General features: G+C 44.6%; 1 protein-coding gene across 3 annotated transcripts in view; it reads left to right on the top strand.

Moving 5' to 3' along the window:
* Positions 1-12,256, top strand: part of PTPN23 (protein tyrosine phosphatase non-receptor type 23) — a 582,812-nt gene that overhangs the window by 311,305 nt on the left and 259,251 nt on the right. For all 3 annotated transcript variants that reach the window (XM_069210890.1, XM_069210891.1, XM_069210892.1), the window contains one exon: positions 8,110-8,261. In XM_069210890.1, the coding sequence (XP_069066991.1) occupies positions 8,110-8,261 (152 nt within the window). The remainder of the gene's footprint in view (positions 1-8,109; positions 8,262-12,256) is intronic.

Here is a 12,256-nt window from a genome sequence, read left to right as displayed (position 1 = left end):
AATAATGAGAAAAACCAGGAGGAGTCATCCACCAGTCAGGACAGCCCCTAAGGTGTACTGAGCTGAGGTGACCCCTGCCTTAAGAAATCCTCCATCTTATTTTGGAGGATTCCCCCAATAGGATTAGGGATGAACCCCCCTCCCCACAGAGAGGAAGCCCAAAGAGGGTGTAGCCACCCTCCAGGACCGTAGCCATAGGCTACTGCCCCCAGACCTAAACACCCCCCTAAATGTAGTATTTAGGGGCGACCCTGAACCCAGGAAATCAGATTCCTGCAACCTGAAGAAAGAAGGACTACTGACCTGAAAGCCCTGCAGAGACAACGGAGACGACAACTGACTTGTCCCCAGCCCTACCGGCCTGTCTCCTGACTCAAAGAACCTGCACTGCGATGCATCCAGCGGGACCAGCGACCTCTGAGGACTCAGAGGACTGACCGTCACCTAAAGGACCAAGAACCTCCCGAGGACAGCAGCTCTGTCCAAAAACAGCAACCAAGAAACCAATTTTAATGAGAGACTGTCCTCACTCCAGAAGCGTGAGTCTTCACACTCTGCGCCCGACGCCCCCTGCTCGAGGTCAGGAGAACCAACACCGCAGAGAGAACTCCAGGCGACTCCAACGACATGGACACCCTGAGTTTACCTCCCTGCACCTCCACAGCGATTCCTGCAGAGAGGATCCAGAGGCTCCCCCTGACCGTGACTGCTTGGTAACAAAGGAACCCGACGCCTGGACACTGCACCCGCAGCCCCCAGGACCGAGAGGAACCAACTACTGGTGCAGGAGTGACCAGAAGGCAGCCCTCATCCTAGCCCAGTCGGTGGCTGGCCCGACAAGCCCCCCTGTGCCCTGCCTGCATCTCCAGAGTGACCCCCGGCACCTACTTTGCACACTGCACCTGGCCGCCCCAGTGCCGCTGAGGGTGTATTTTGTGTGTCTGTGTATGCTCCCCCCATGCTCTACAAAACCCCCCTGGTCTACTCCCCAAGGACACAGGTACTTACCTGTTAACAGACTGGAACTTGAGCACCCCTGTCCTCGATAGCGCCTATGCTATTTGAGCAGGGCCGGCTTTAGGACTGATGGCCCTGTGCAACAGTTTATTGTGGTTCCTCCCCCCCCCCCCCATCCCATGACCACCTCGGTTTCACTCACTACCACCCGGCAAACGTGCCCCTCATCTCTCCATCACTCCGCTTTCACATACATTCATGTGTTTTAAAGCACTTGCAAAAGGCTAGCTTTGAAATGGCGCAAAGAAATCCAACAGATTTCTTTGCGTAATTGTTTCCGGCACTTTTAACACCTACTCAGAGCAGGTGTTAAAAAGAGGCTTCTGTTGGTTTCAATAGGCCCCTGGGTGCTTTGCAGGATTAACATCTACATTTTTTACGCTAATCCTGCAAAGCGCCAGGCTGGCGTAAATAATTCGGACACTATTCTAAATACAGCGCACACATAGTGGCGTTGGGGGAGCGCTAAGGGGTGCAAGAAAAGTGGTGGAGCACCTTGTGCAGCGCCACGTTTTCAAATATGCTCCAAAGGGTCATAATTAGGAGTCCCTAGCGCCATTCTAACGCCCCATTAGCATAAATTTTTTTTATGCTAATGTGGCGTTAGAAGGCCAAAAATGCTGCGCTATATTTACAAAGTGGCGCAGTGCATGCATTGCGCCACTTTGTAACCCTTTGTGCTACATTATGCCTGTGCCAGATTTCTCTGCATCATTTTTTCCACCACTTTTTTCTATTATGTCCCATCGGGCAGTGCTTAATTTGTACCGGTGCCCAAAGCTCTCCTCTTAAACACGCGGCTGCTGCAATTAAATGTGTGAACACGGAAAACAGAGGAAGCATAATCCTAAAGCTATCTCGGGCCTCTTCAATCCATTTACAGGCACTCCCTGACCCTTCAGCTCACTCTTGAGGAGTTCAGCTTTTTCCCATTGGGGCACTTTTTCGTTTTTCTCTTCCTCCATTTTCCCATATGTCTTTTTCTCGCAGTAAATGCTTGAGTCAGAAAAATAAGCGCTGGCCCTCAAAAATAAGTGCTGGTACTCCGCACCGGAAAGAACAAGTACAAATTAAGCACTGCCATAGGGGCATATTTAAGAGCCCCTAGTGCCATTCTAACGCCACATTAGTGTCATTTGTTTACACTAATGTGGCGTTAGAAGGACAAAAACGCTGCACCATATTTACAAAGAGGCGCAATGCATGCATTTCGCCACTTTGTAAGCCTTTATGCCTGCGCCAGGCATAATATATGCAAAGGGGCATCCCTCGTTAAGGGGGGCCAAAAAAATGACATAAAGAAATCTTTCACATTTCTTTGTGTCATTTTTTCCCAGTACTTTTAACGCCTGCCCAGAGCAGGCATTAAAAGGAGGCTTCCATCGGTTACAGTTAGCCTCTAGGTGCTTTGCAAGATTAGCATCAACATTTTTTATGCTTATCCTGAAAAGGGGCGGACTAGCGTAAAAAGATTCTGACACTAGTCCCTTACCTACTGCCATCGTGCGCCGTTATTTTAAATATGACGCACACATGGTGGCATTAGGGGGTGCTAAGGGTTGCAAAAAAAATTGTCGCTGCACTGTGTACAACGCCACTTTTCTTAAATATGCCCCATAGTTCTGTTTTTTGCAGCAGGTATATTAACCCTCTATGCTACTTTATGGTGACTCAAAGCTGCCACCAGGCAAAACTCCCACCTCTCTCTAGCGGGAACATTAATCACAAGAGGTATCTTGACTTTTTAAATGTTTCTTGAAGGCTAACCGCACAAGGAAATTTTCAGCAGGTGCTTTTAATTCACAAGTTTCAGGAGTTATTACTTGACAGAGCGCCCCCTGAGGTTAGCGCCTGGTGCCGTTGCACCGCCCAAAAGCCAGCCCTGTATTTGGGCCCTACTTTGACCTCTGCACCTGACCGGCCTGTGTTGCTGGTGCTGGGTGTTTGGGGTTGACTTGAACCCCCAACTGTGGGCTGCCTATGCCCAGGAGACTGAACTTGTAAGTGCTCTACTTACCTGAGAAACTAACTATTACTTACCTCCCCCAGGAACTGTTGATTTTTGCACAGTGTCCACTTTTAAAATAGCTTATTGTCATTTTTGCCAAAACTGTGTACATTACTGTTCTAATTCAAAGTTCCATACTTACCTGTGTGAAGTACCTTACAATTTATGTTCTTACCTAAATTCTGAATCTTGTGGTTCTAAAATAAATTAGGAAAATAATATTTTTCTATATAAAAACCTATTGGCCTGGAGTTAAGTCTTTGAGTGTGTGTTCTCATGTATTGCCTGTTTGTGTACAACAAATGCTTAACACTACCCTCTGATAAGCCTACTGCTCGACCACACTACCACAAAATAGAGCATTAGAATTATCAAATTTTGCCACTATGAACCTCTAAGGGGAACCCTTGGACTCTGTGCTCACTTTGAGATAGTAAATACAGAGCCAACTAAGGACTCGATGCCCAGGCGCACTATCACTTGATCTTCTGACTCGAACCTTCTTCGAAGAAAAACAGCTTGATCCACTCAGAGCCCAACACTAGATGGTGGACTTAAGCAGGGCATGTGAATCCAAAGCACCTCATGCCACGAACAGATGTCTACTGGGTAAGTAACATTTCCCATATATATTCGCTGAAATAAATCAAAGGTTACAGGGATGTTATAGTTGCCCTCACATTTTAAATGTACAAAACTGTAGAAATTCACCTGTTATAGTTATCTCAGGTAACTGTAACTCGTGCCCTAAGGTAATCATAACCTGCACCTCCGCCATGCACTGTTTTTCATCAAATATTTTACTGCAAATATTACATTGATATTAGCAATGTGGTTTTCAAAGATGTCATGAGTGCCCTAATTTGTGGGGTCATTAGCAGTGCATGGCGAGGACGCGAATTAGTTATTTTAGGGCATGAGTTATTATTCCTTGAGATAACTATAGCAGGACATATTTATTTGGTTATGTACGTTTAAAATGTGAACCTAACTATAACGTCCCTGTAACCTTAGGTTTTTTTTTTTTTAGGTGAATTTCTGTATTTTTTGGTAAACTTCTATTTCCTTACTATACCGTTTCTGAACCCTTTGTTTTGTTTTTTTCTTCAGTGAATTTCTATGATTTCTTTCAATGTAAAGTAATTTTCATTATGACACGTTAATCCAACCACCAACGCTCACCGTGCAGGTTGTTGTTTGCTGCAGGGCTTGGCCTTCAGCAAGGCCCTGCGGTCAACCCACCTTACCACCCAACGCTGCACAAGGCCTTTTGCTATCTGCAGCAGCAGTTGGCTGCGGGTCCACATGGCCCCCCTCCCCTGGTGGATTTCGGCCCTGGGGATCCCATCCCTGGGACCCGGCCTTCTAAAATTCGTTTTTTTGGGGGGAGGGGAATGCGGCAAACTACTTACCTATTTCAGGCCCAGGTACCCCATTCCTTGTGACCCAGTGTTAATATAATTTTTTGGGTGCCTCCCCACATTGCATTAGAGATTAGCCCCAGGGAGGTGGAGGTCCCTAGGGCTGTGGGGGACCACGCAGCCCTCTTGCATTGGAGATTAGCCCCAGGGAGGTGGCAGTCCCCAGAGCTGTGGGGGCGCATGCGGCCCTACCTCCATTACATTGGAAATTAGCCCCGGTCGGGTGCCCCTCACATTCAAAATGTCAGTGCCCCCAGGTTCTTGCCCACCTGGGGGCTTGTTAAAAACAAGCACGTGTGTTTGTGGGTTTTTTTTTTTTTTTGGGTGGATTCACCATGAATTTGGGGCAAAAGTTTAAAAAAATAAAATACAAAAAAAAGGATTTTGCCCAGTTTGGGGGTGGTCCCTCTTGTACCCCAGCACCAGAGCTAAGAAGTCAGGATGTCCTTACCTTACCCTTTTTTTTTTTTAGCTTTTTTTAATTTATTTTTTAGCTTTTTTGTGGGACTCCGCTGAAGCCAAGTCCCAAGATGGCTGCCAACACTTCCTGATTAAAGTGTTGCCAACCAATCACAGCTGTGCATTTCCCTGCAGAAGCTCATTATTCTTCCGGAACCCTTCGTGCTTCTAGATATCTATGTTTATCTGTCTTTTAGTATTTCAAAAAGTACTGAACGATTTACAACAAATAACGAAAAAACACTATTTCTGGACCAAGAGCTACCTTTCTGACAAATGTGTGGTAATTCTGGCCAGTGGTTCGGGCTGTAGTTGTCTGAAATCCCTATTGGAATTATAATGGGAAACGCATGTTTTTTGGAGCCCCCCACCTCTTTTTTTCTCGGCCCCCGCTTGATGGATCACCCCAAAACTTCCCATGTACAAGATTGCCCAACAGGGCCAAAGATGTATAGGCAAGTCAAAAAAGGCTTTTTCAATGGAAACATGTTCCTAACTATAACTACCTACTGGCGAACACCAGAAGGTTGTGTTTGTGTGTGGGTATAGGTATATCTGTATATATCTATGTGTATGCATGTATATTTGTGTATATATATTATTTTGGTGTGTATATGTATATACGTTTCTGCCTATATTAGTGTGTGTGTGTGTGTGTGTGTGTGTGTGTGTATATGTGTGAGTGTGTATATATACCTATCTGTCCTTTTGGCGATGACAAATCTTCACAATTTATTTTTTTTCAAAACTAGTGTACCACTTACTTTGGCTGCTGCCTGTAAAGTTTCAGGATGATTCATCATTTGGGTGCTAAGAAGAGAGGGGGGCAGGCAAAATGCTTTTTCCCAGTGCAGTGTCTAAAGTAACTATAACTTGTGCCGTTAAGTAACTTTAGTCCGGGAGTTATAATTTCTCAACTTAAGTATAAATATAACTATTACAGCTGAATTTCTATGGTTTTGTGTGGGTAAAACGTCAACCTAATTATAACATTCCTGTAACCTTTGTTTTTTTTTCCAGTGAATATGTATATGCTGAATGGAATTCCTCCGTATTTGGCATAAAGCTAGATATTTACCCATAAATTGTGCTTTTTGTTATTTGGTCTAAATCTTTCCAATAGTTTTTAAGAAATGAAGACTCACTGTTTCTGTTTGTGTGTATATATAGAGATGCGGTAGTACAACAACTCCAGCAGATCAAAAGTTGTTGGCTGGCTCAACAAAGGTGCTTAGCAATCATTTTAGGACTCAGGGACTCAATCAGTGCATTGTTTATTTATTTTTTAACCAAGTATATTCGGTAGGGAGCGTGCTTGGGGTCCTCCTTCCCAAGTATCCCATTTTCTCATAGCGAGAACACATTTTATTTATTGGGGACCGGGGCCCGGGATTGCCCCCCCTTCTCTGATCCATTTATTGGCTCTGAGGTCCAGAGAAAGTATAGCTCCCACCTCGGGTGGGAGGAAACATTTACTTTCGTTTGATGCCCATGAGCCCGGGCAGGGAAAATTGATTGCTCCCACTGCGGGAACACAAGTGGAAATTGCTCCCATGGACTGGTGCACTTTTGTTGTTGCTGACCCCCGCTGGCACCTAGGATGGGTGTTGGCTTGGGAGCACACTGGGGCTGCAGGTTCCTAAGGGCTCCCCAAGTGGCCACCAACATTTTAAAAGGTTGTGGCTGCCCTGGATGGAACCACAGCATCCACAGGCAAAGATTAAGAAGCCGGCTGCTGTCAGCTGGCATACAAGAAGCATGCTGGGTGGGGGGGGCCAGCAGAGTTTACAGTGGCCGCAGACCTCCTCCCAGGGCCCCAATTATACGTGAGCACCCTGAAAATAATTAAAAATATATAACAAATGAGCTTCAGGAGCCACTGTTTTATTAACTGCTCCCGGCCAGGAGCACCTCATAATGTGCTTCAGTGGCTCATTTACATATTTGTTTCCATTTTGTGGTGCCCCAGTCTGGCCAGGGACATCACCGACATGCTACAAAAGTGTTGTATGGGGGGCTGCAGGGAGACAAGCAGCCACAAAGGATTTTTTTTTTAACTAAGTCCCTGGGTTATTAAATGAATGACCCAAGGAGAGCTTACCATTATTTTTAGAGCACTTTGAGCCGGAGATGTATGTATTCTCTTTAGCTGGAATGTTGTGAGGACCGCTTGTGGTTGGTCCTGTAGCTGCATTTTGTGGCCTGAAGAGTTTTAAAAACAGACTAATACACACATTTAAAGTTGTTTGGAATTATTTAAAAATATTTTTGGGGAAATAATTATTATACATTGCTGTTTATATTTATAAGGATTACTCTGGAATATGGATACTGATAAATTATTTTGGTGAAAATGTTGTCAAAGCCACTAGATCTGCTTTATATAGGTTGATGTGCTGAACCCTCGCTATAGCCATGTTTAAGCCAGCTTTTTATATTTTTGTTTTGTGACACTTTGACAAAGCCAGTAGGTCTGCCTTGCATACATCTCTTTACATTGTTGCTTTACGTAAATAAACATGCCTCAGAAATTCACTGAAAAAACTAAGGTTAAAGTGATGTTATAGTTAGGTGCAAATGTCAGTTAAAATGGGTGGGTGTGTGTGTGTGTGAATATCAGTTAACACTGAACTAAAGTAACTATAACTTGCACATACATATGTCCCATGGCCCTCATTTTAACAACAACAAATTATTGAGTGCTACAGAAGGTGGTTCTCTAATTTGCTAAAATCACTGGTACCAACAGCAAGATTTTTCAGAAGCCTTGTGATTTTGGTGAATGGATGTCACTGGCCTGCGCTCCGCTGTAAAGTGCCCTGACTCCAGTGAAGCTCTGCCACTTTTATGGTTAGAACAATATCAAAACCATACTTGGTATCCTTTGACCAGCGTTGCCTAAGCTGGTCCACTGTGCACCCTCCAGGTCGCATCTACGCCTAGTTTGGTACAGGTTGGTCCATATAATGCTAAGTTCGTCCCCATTGATCTGAGTGATCCCTGGCTGGTTTGAACTTCTGATTCTCTGTTGGTCTCTCTTGGACCACTACATCCAAGCTGACTCTGGGTAGCCCATTCTCTTTCTGGACAAGCTTTTAATGGCCTGTTTGTCTCCTCTGGGAAGACACTTTTTGCTCTTCTCTGCTGATGCCTGTTGGCCCATTCCCATTCTGCTGAAGTTAGTTGACCTTTTTTATGTTTCAGAAACTCTTTGAGGAGCAGCTGAAGAAGTACGATCAGCTCAAAGTTTATATAGATCAGAATCTAACAGCCCAGGAGAACATCCTTAAAGCCTTGACCGATGCAAACGTCAAATATGCAGCAGTCCGGAAGATTCTGATTGAATCCGAGAACAAGTAAGTGAGCAACTACCACCAGTCATTTGACCACTAATGCACTTTTACAAAATTCTGGCCTTTTATTAGCAGAGCTGCTCACCATAAGCCTTTAGACTAAGCACTTTGATTTAGAAATCATTCTTTCACATTCCAAATGAATGTAGAGTGTTTGCTCCTTTAAGAACAAAAAATACATTCCCACTAACCATAAACACACCACAGTGCCCTTGCTTGAAGCTCTTACCTGAGGGGTTTTGTCTCTGATTCAGTGCGCGAGAAATATCTCTGAGAGTATGTAAATTGTTATTGAGGAGTAGTCATTTTCTAGCTTAAATGATTTGAAACAGTCGGAATAATGGCAGATTCTGGATTTGTTTCAAATTAAATAGGGCTTTATCATCTACAACATGACTGACAGCCAGTGATAGCCCATTGGCCACAGGTGTGTTTAACAGTATTTGGGGCTCATTTGTGTGATCTAGTTGTCACACCTTGAAACGATCTTCTTTTGAAATATATGGAGTGATCCATATCACTTACTAGTTTGTCCTCACACTCTGAGACTTACCAGACTCGAGACTTAATGGTTTTGAGGCCAAACCACCTCCGAGATATATTTAGGTGCATTAACCCCTTAGCTGCCAGGCCTTTTCCCCCTCAGGTGGCAGGCCTTTTTTTTGGCTATTTGGGACAGGTCACGCTTGGGCCCTTATAACTTTGTGTCCACATAAGCTACCCACGCCAAATATGCTTCCTTTTTTTCCAACCTCCTAGGGATTCTAAAGGTACCCGGAGTTTGTGGGTTCCCCTGAATGAGACCACTAAATTAGCCAAAATACAGCAAAAATGCTTTTTTCCTTTTTCTTTTCTTTTTAAATGTGAAAAAATGGCTGCAGAAGAAGGCTTGTGTTAAAAATGCCATCAACAAAGGGTTTGCAGTGCTAAAATCACCAGCGTCCTAGCTTTCAGGAACAGGCAGACTTGAATCAGAAAAGCATTTTTTTCAACACAATTTTGGCATTTTACTGGGACATACCCCATTTTTACTATTTTTTGTTCTTTTAGCCTCCTTCCAGTTAGTGACAGAAATCGGTGTGAAACCAATGCTGGATCCTGGGAAGCTAAACATTTGTAAAAAGTAGACACAATTCTGAATTCAGCAAGGGGTAATTTGTGTAGATCCTACACGGTTTTCGACAGAAAATAGCTGATATAAAATAAATATTGAAATTGAGGTGAAAAAAAACAGCCATTTTTCTTTACGTTTTACTCTGTAACGTTTTACTGCGATGTCAGATTTTTGAAAACAATACACCGTTACGCCTGCTGGACTCTTCTGGTTGTGGGAATATATAGGGCTTGTAGGTTAATCAAGAACCCTAGGCCCAGAGCCAATAAATGAGCTGCACCTTGAAATAGGTTTTCATTATATACCGAGTATACAGCAGTTCATTTGGTGAAATATAAAGAGTGAAAAATAGGTATCAAGGAAACCTTTGTATTTTCAAAATGGGCACAAGATAAGGTGTTGAGAGGCAGTGGTTATTTGCACATCTCTGAATTCTGGGGTCCCCATACTAGCATGTGAATTACTGGGCCTTTCTCAAATAGACGTCTTTTTTACACACTGTCTTACATTTGGAAGGAAACAATGTAGAGAAACACAAGGGGAAATAACACTACTTGTGCTATTCTGTGTTTCCCCCATGTCTCCCAATAAAAATGGTACCTCACTTGCGTGGGTAGGCCTAATGCCTACAACAGGTCACGCAACATGGACACATCACATTTTCCCAAAGAAAACGGACGTGTTTTTTGGAAAGTGCCTAGCTGTGGATTTTGGCCTCTAACTCAGCCGGCACATAAGAAAACCTACCAAACCTGTGCTCCCCTTATGTATAAATATCAGTTTTAAAAAAATCCCTGGTGTCTAGTGGTCCCTTGGAGGCAGATTGGCCTAATAAAAATAGGCGGGGTTGGGAAAAGGCCTAAAAGTAATTTTGCGCCCTGGGGAGCGACCCTTGCCTTAAGGGGTCACTCGCCACATATTTAAACAAAAAAAAAAAATGTATCCCTGGTGTCTAGCAGTTTCAGCACCCCCCCTCCCTTAATTATAATAGGCCGATCTGCCGTCTCGGGCGGGGTGAGGGGGTGTCTAGAAATGTCCTAAAAATAAATTGCCCCCCTGAGGAGTGGGTGGCCTTTGCCCAAGGGCCTGCTCCACTTACTCAATAACCAAAAAAAAAAAAAACTCCCCGGTGTCTAGTGGGCATTTCATGCAGAGAGAGAGAGAGAGAGAGAGAGAGAGAGAGAGAGAGAGAGAGACAAAGGAGAGGAAAGGACTTTTCTTTCCTTTGATGCCTCTCTCGGCCCCTCCACGTGATCGGAGGAGAAATGCTTTTGCATTTCTCCTCCGACTTGTGGGTAGGCCTCTGATGACGTCAGACACCACGGGGTTGGGGGGTGTGGATGGAAGGGGAAGCAATTCCCGTTCCATCCCTGCCCAGGGGAGGGGGTGCGAGGCCCCCGGGAGGAGTCCTAGCACTTCTCCTGAAGGCCCCTACATCCGAGGCACTTGAGGGATTAACAGTAGATATCTACACCTTATGAAAGACCCCAAGTCCCTTCATTAAGGAATTTTACATTCATTTTCTGATGGCTTCTTCTAACTGCAGATTCTAAAGTTTTTGAATTTTATTTATGCTCCAGACATGTTCTGGAACTTTTTAAAGCAAATCTTCCCTTGTGCCCATAGATGGCACAATTGGCTCTGCTGTGGAACCTTTTGGTGGCCTGAAAGGACAGACAACTCAGGCCGACTTAAGGCCTTCAACTTCTGAACTCCTTCCTTCGAGAAGGCAAGTTCAAGATATTCACCATGGCGTAGATTCTTTCTGCCTTGGACTGCATGGTGTGCTTAGACTTGCAGGATACATACTTTCAATTTCCAAACCCGCAGTCCAACAGATACTTTCTCCAATTCATGTCTGGATAAAGACAAATTCAGATCACCAGCCTGCTCTTTAGTCTTAAATCAGTGCTTCTGGTGTTTGAAGTAGATGCCGGTGCTTGTGGTCCATTGGGGATACTTATATTCCCACATCTTGACAACTGGCTGCAGAAAGAGGCTTGCCGCAGTGAGTGTTGGGCCAACCGTGTACAACAGTCACCCTTATGTAATCCCTGATGTTTTCCATCAACAAGATGAAGTCTCACCCATAGCCTGAGCAGAGGATTACTTTCAAAGGGGCCCTGTGGCACATACAGACCCTGCAGTGGAACCTATGCCTTGCAGTGAGCTCAACATTGGGGTGGCCTGTTAGGCAACATCTGTGTTTCCGAGGAGACAGCTTGGGACCTTCACTACTGGCTCTCGGACACTAGCCTGATTTGTGGCAGACCGTTCTCACAGTAGAGTTGGTTGCATGATATCTGAGTTGAGGCAGTCATCTGGGAAAAGTAGAGATCAGGGTAATTTGGTCTACAACAGAACAAAGGCACCACACCAACCTTCTGTAGCTTCGCAGCATTCATTTGGCTTTGAGAATTTTCTTTTGTCCATCAAAGGGAAGCTGGTTCAGGTCCTGACAATATGGCTGCCATGTGATACTGTAACAATCAAGGCAATGTGCAGGTCTGGTGGCAGGGAGGTGTTGTGGCCCTGGAGTTGCTTGGCATTCCAAGGGCTCCCTCTGACTCAGCCATTTGGTGGGTTTGGTGAATATCATGGCAGGCACGATCTGGGAGACCACAAATGACATAATCACCCAGAGATGATTCAAGGCATCTTCGCCCAGTGGGATGTACCCTGACTAGATCTAATCTCTAAGGCTGAGAATGCATAGTTCACCACTACTGTACGTCGGAGTTTCTGCAAAGAGAATCCCTGCGAGATGCATTACTCCTGAAGGGAGACCCTGGTCTCCTATATGCCTTCCTTCCCCTAACATTCTGCTCCTAATTGTGAAGACCAGAAAAGACCAGACTGAGATTTTTCTAATAACCCTAATTGG

Source organism: Pleurodeles waltl, chromosome 10, assembly GCF_031143425.1.
Source record: "Pleurodeles waltl isolate 20211129_DDA chromosome 10, aPleWal1.hap1.20221129, whole genome shotgun sequence".
Lineage (NCBI taxonomy): Eukaryota > Metazoa > Chordata > Amphibia > Caudata > Salamandridae > Pleurodeles > Pleurodeles waltl.
The sequence above is the reverse complement of the archived record's forward strand: the minus strand, read 5'-3'. Positions and strand labels throughout refer to the sequence as shown.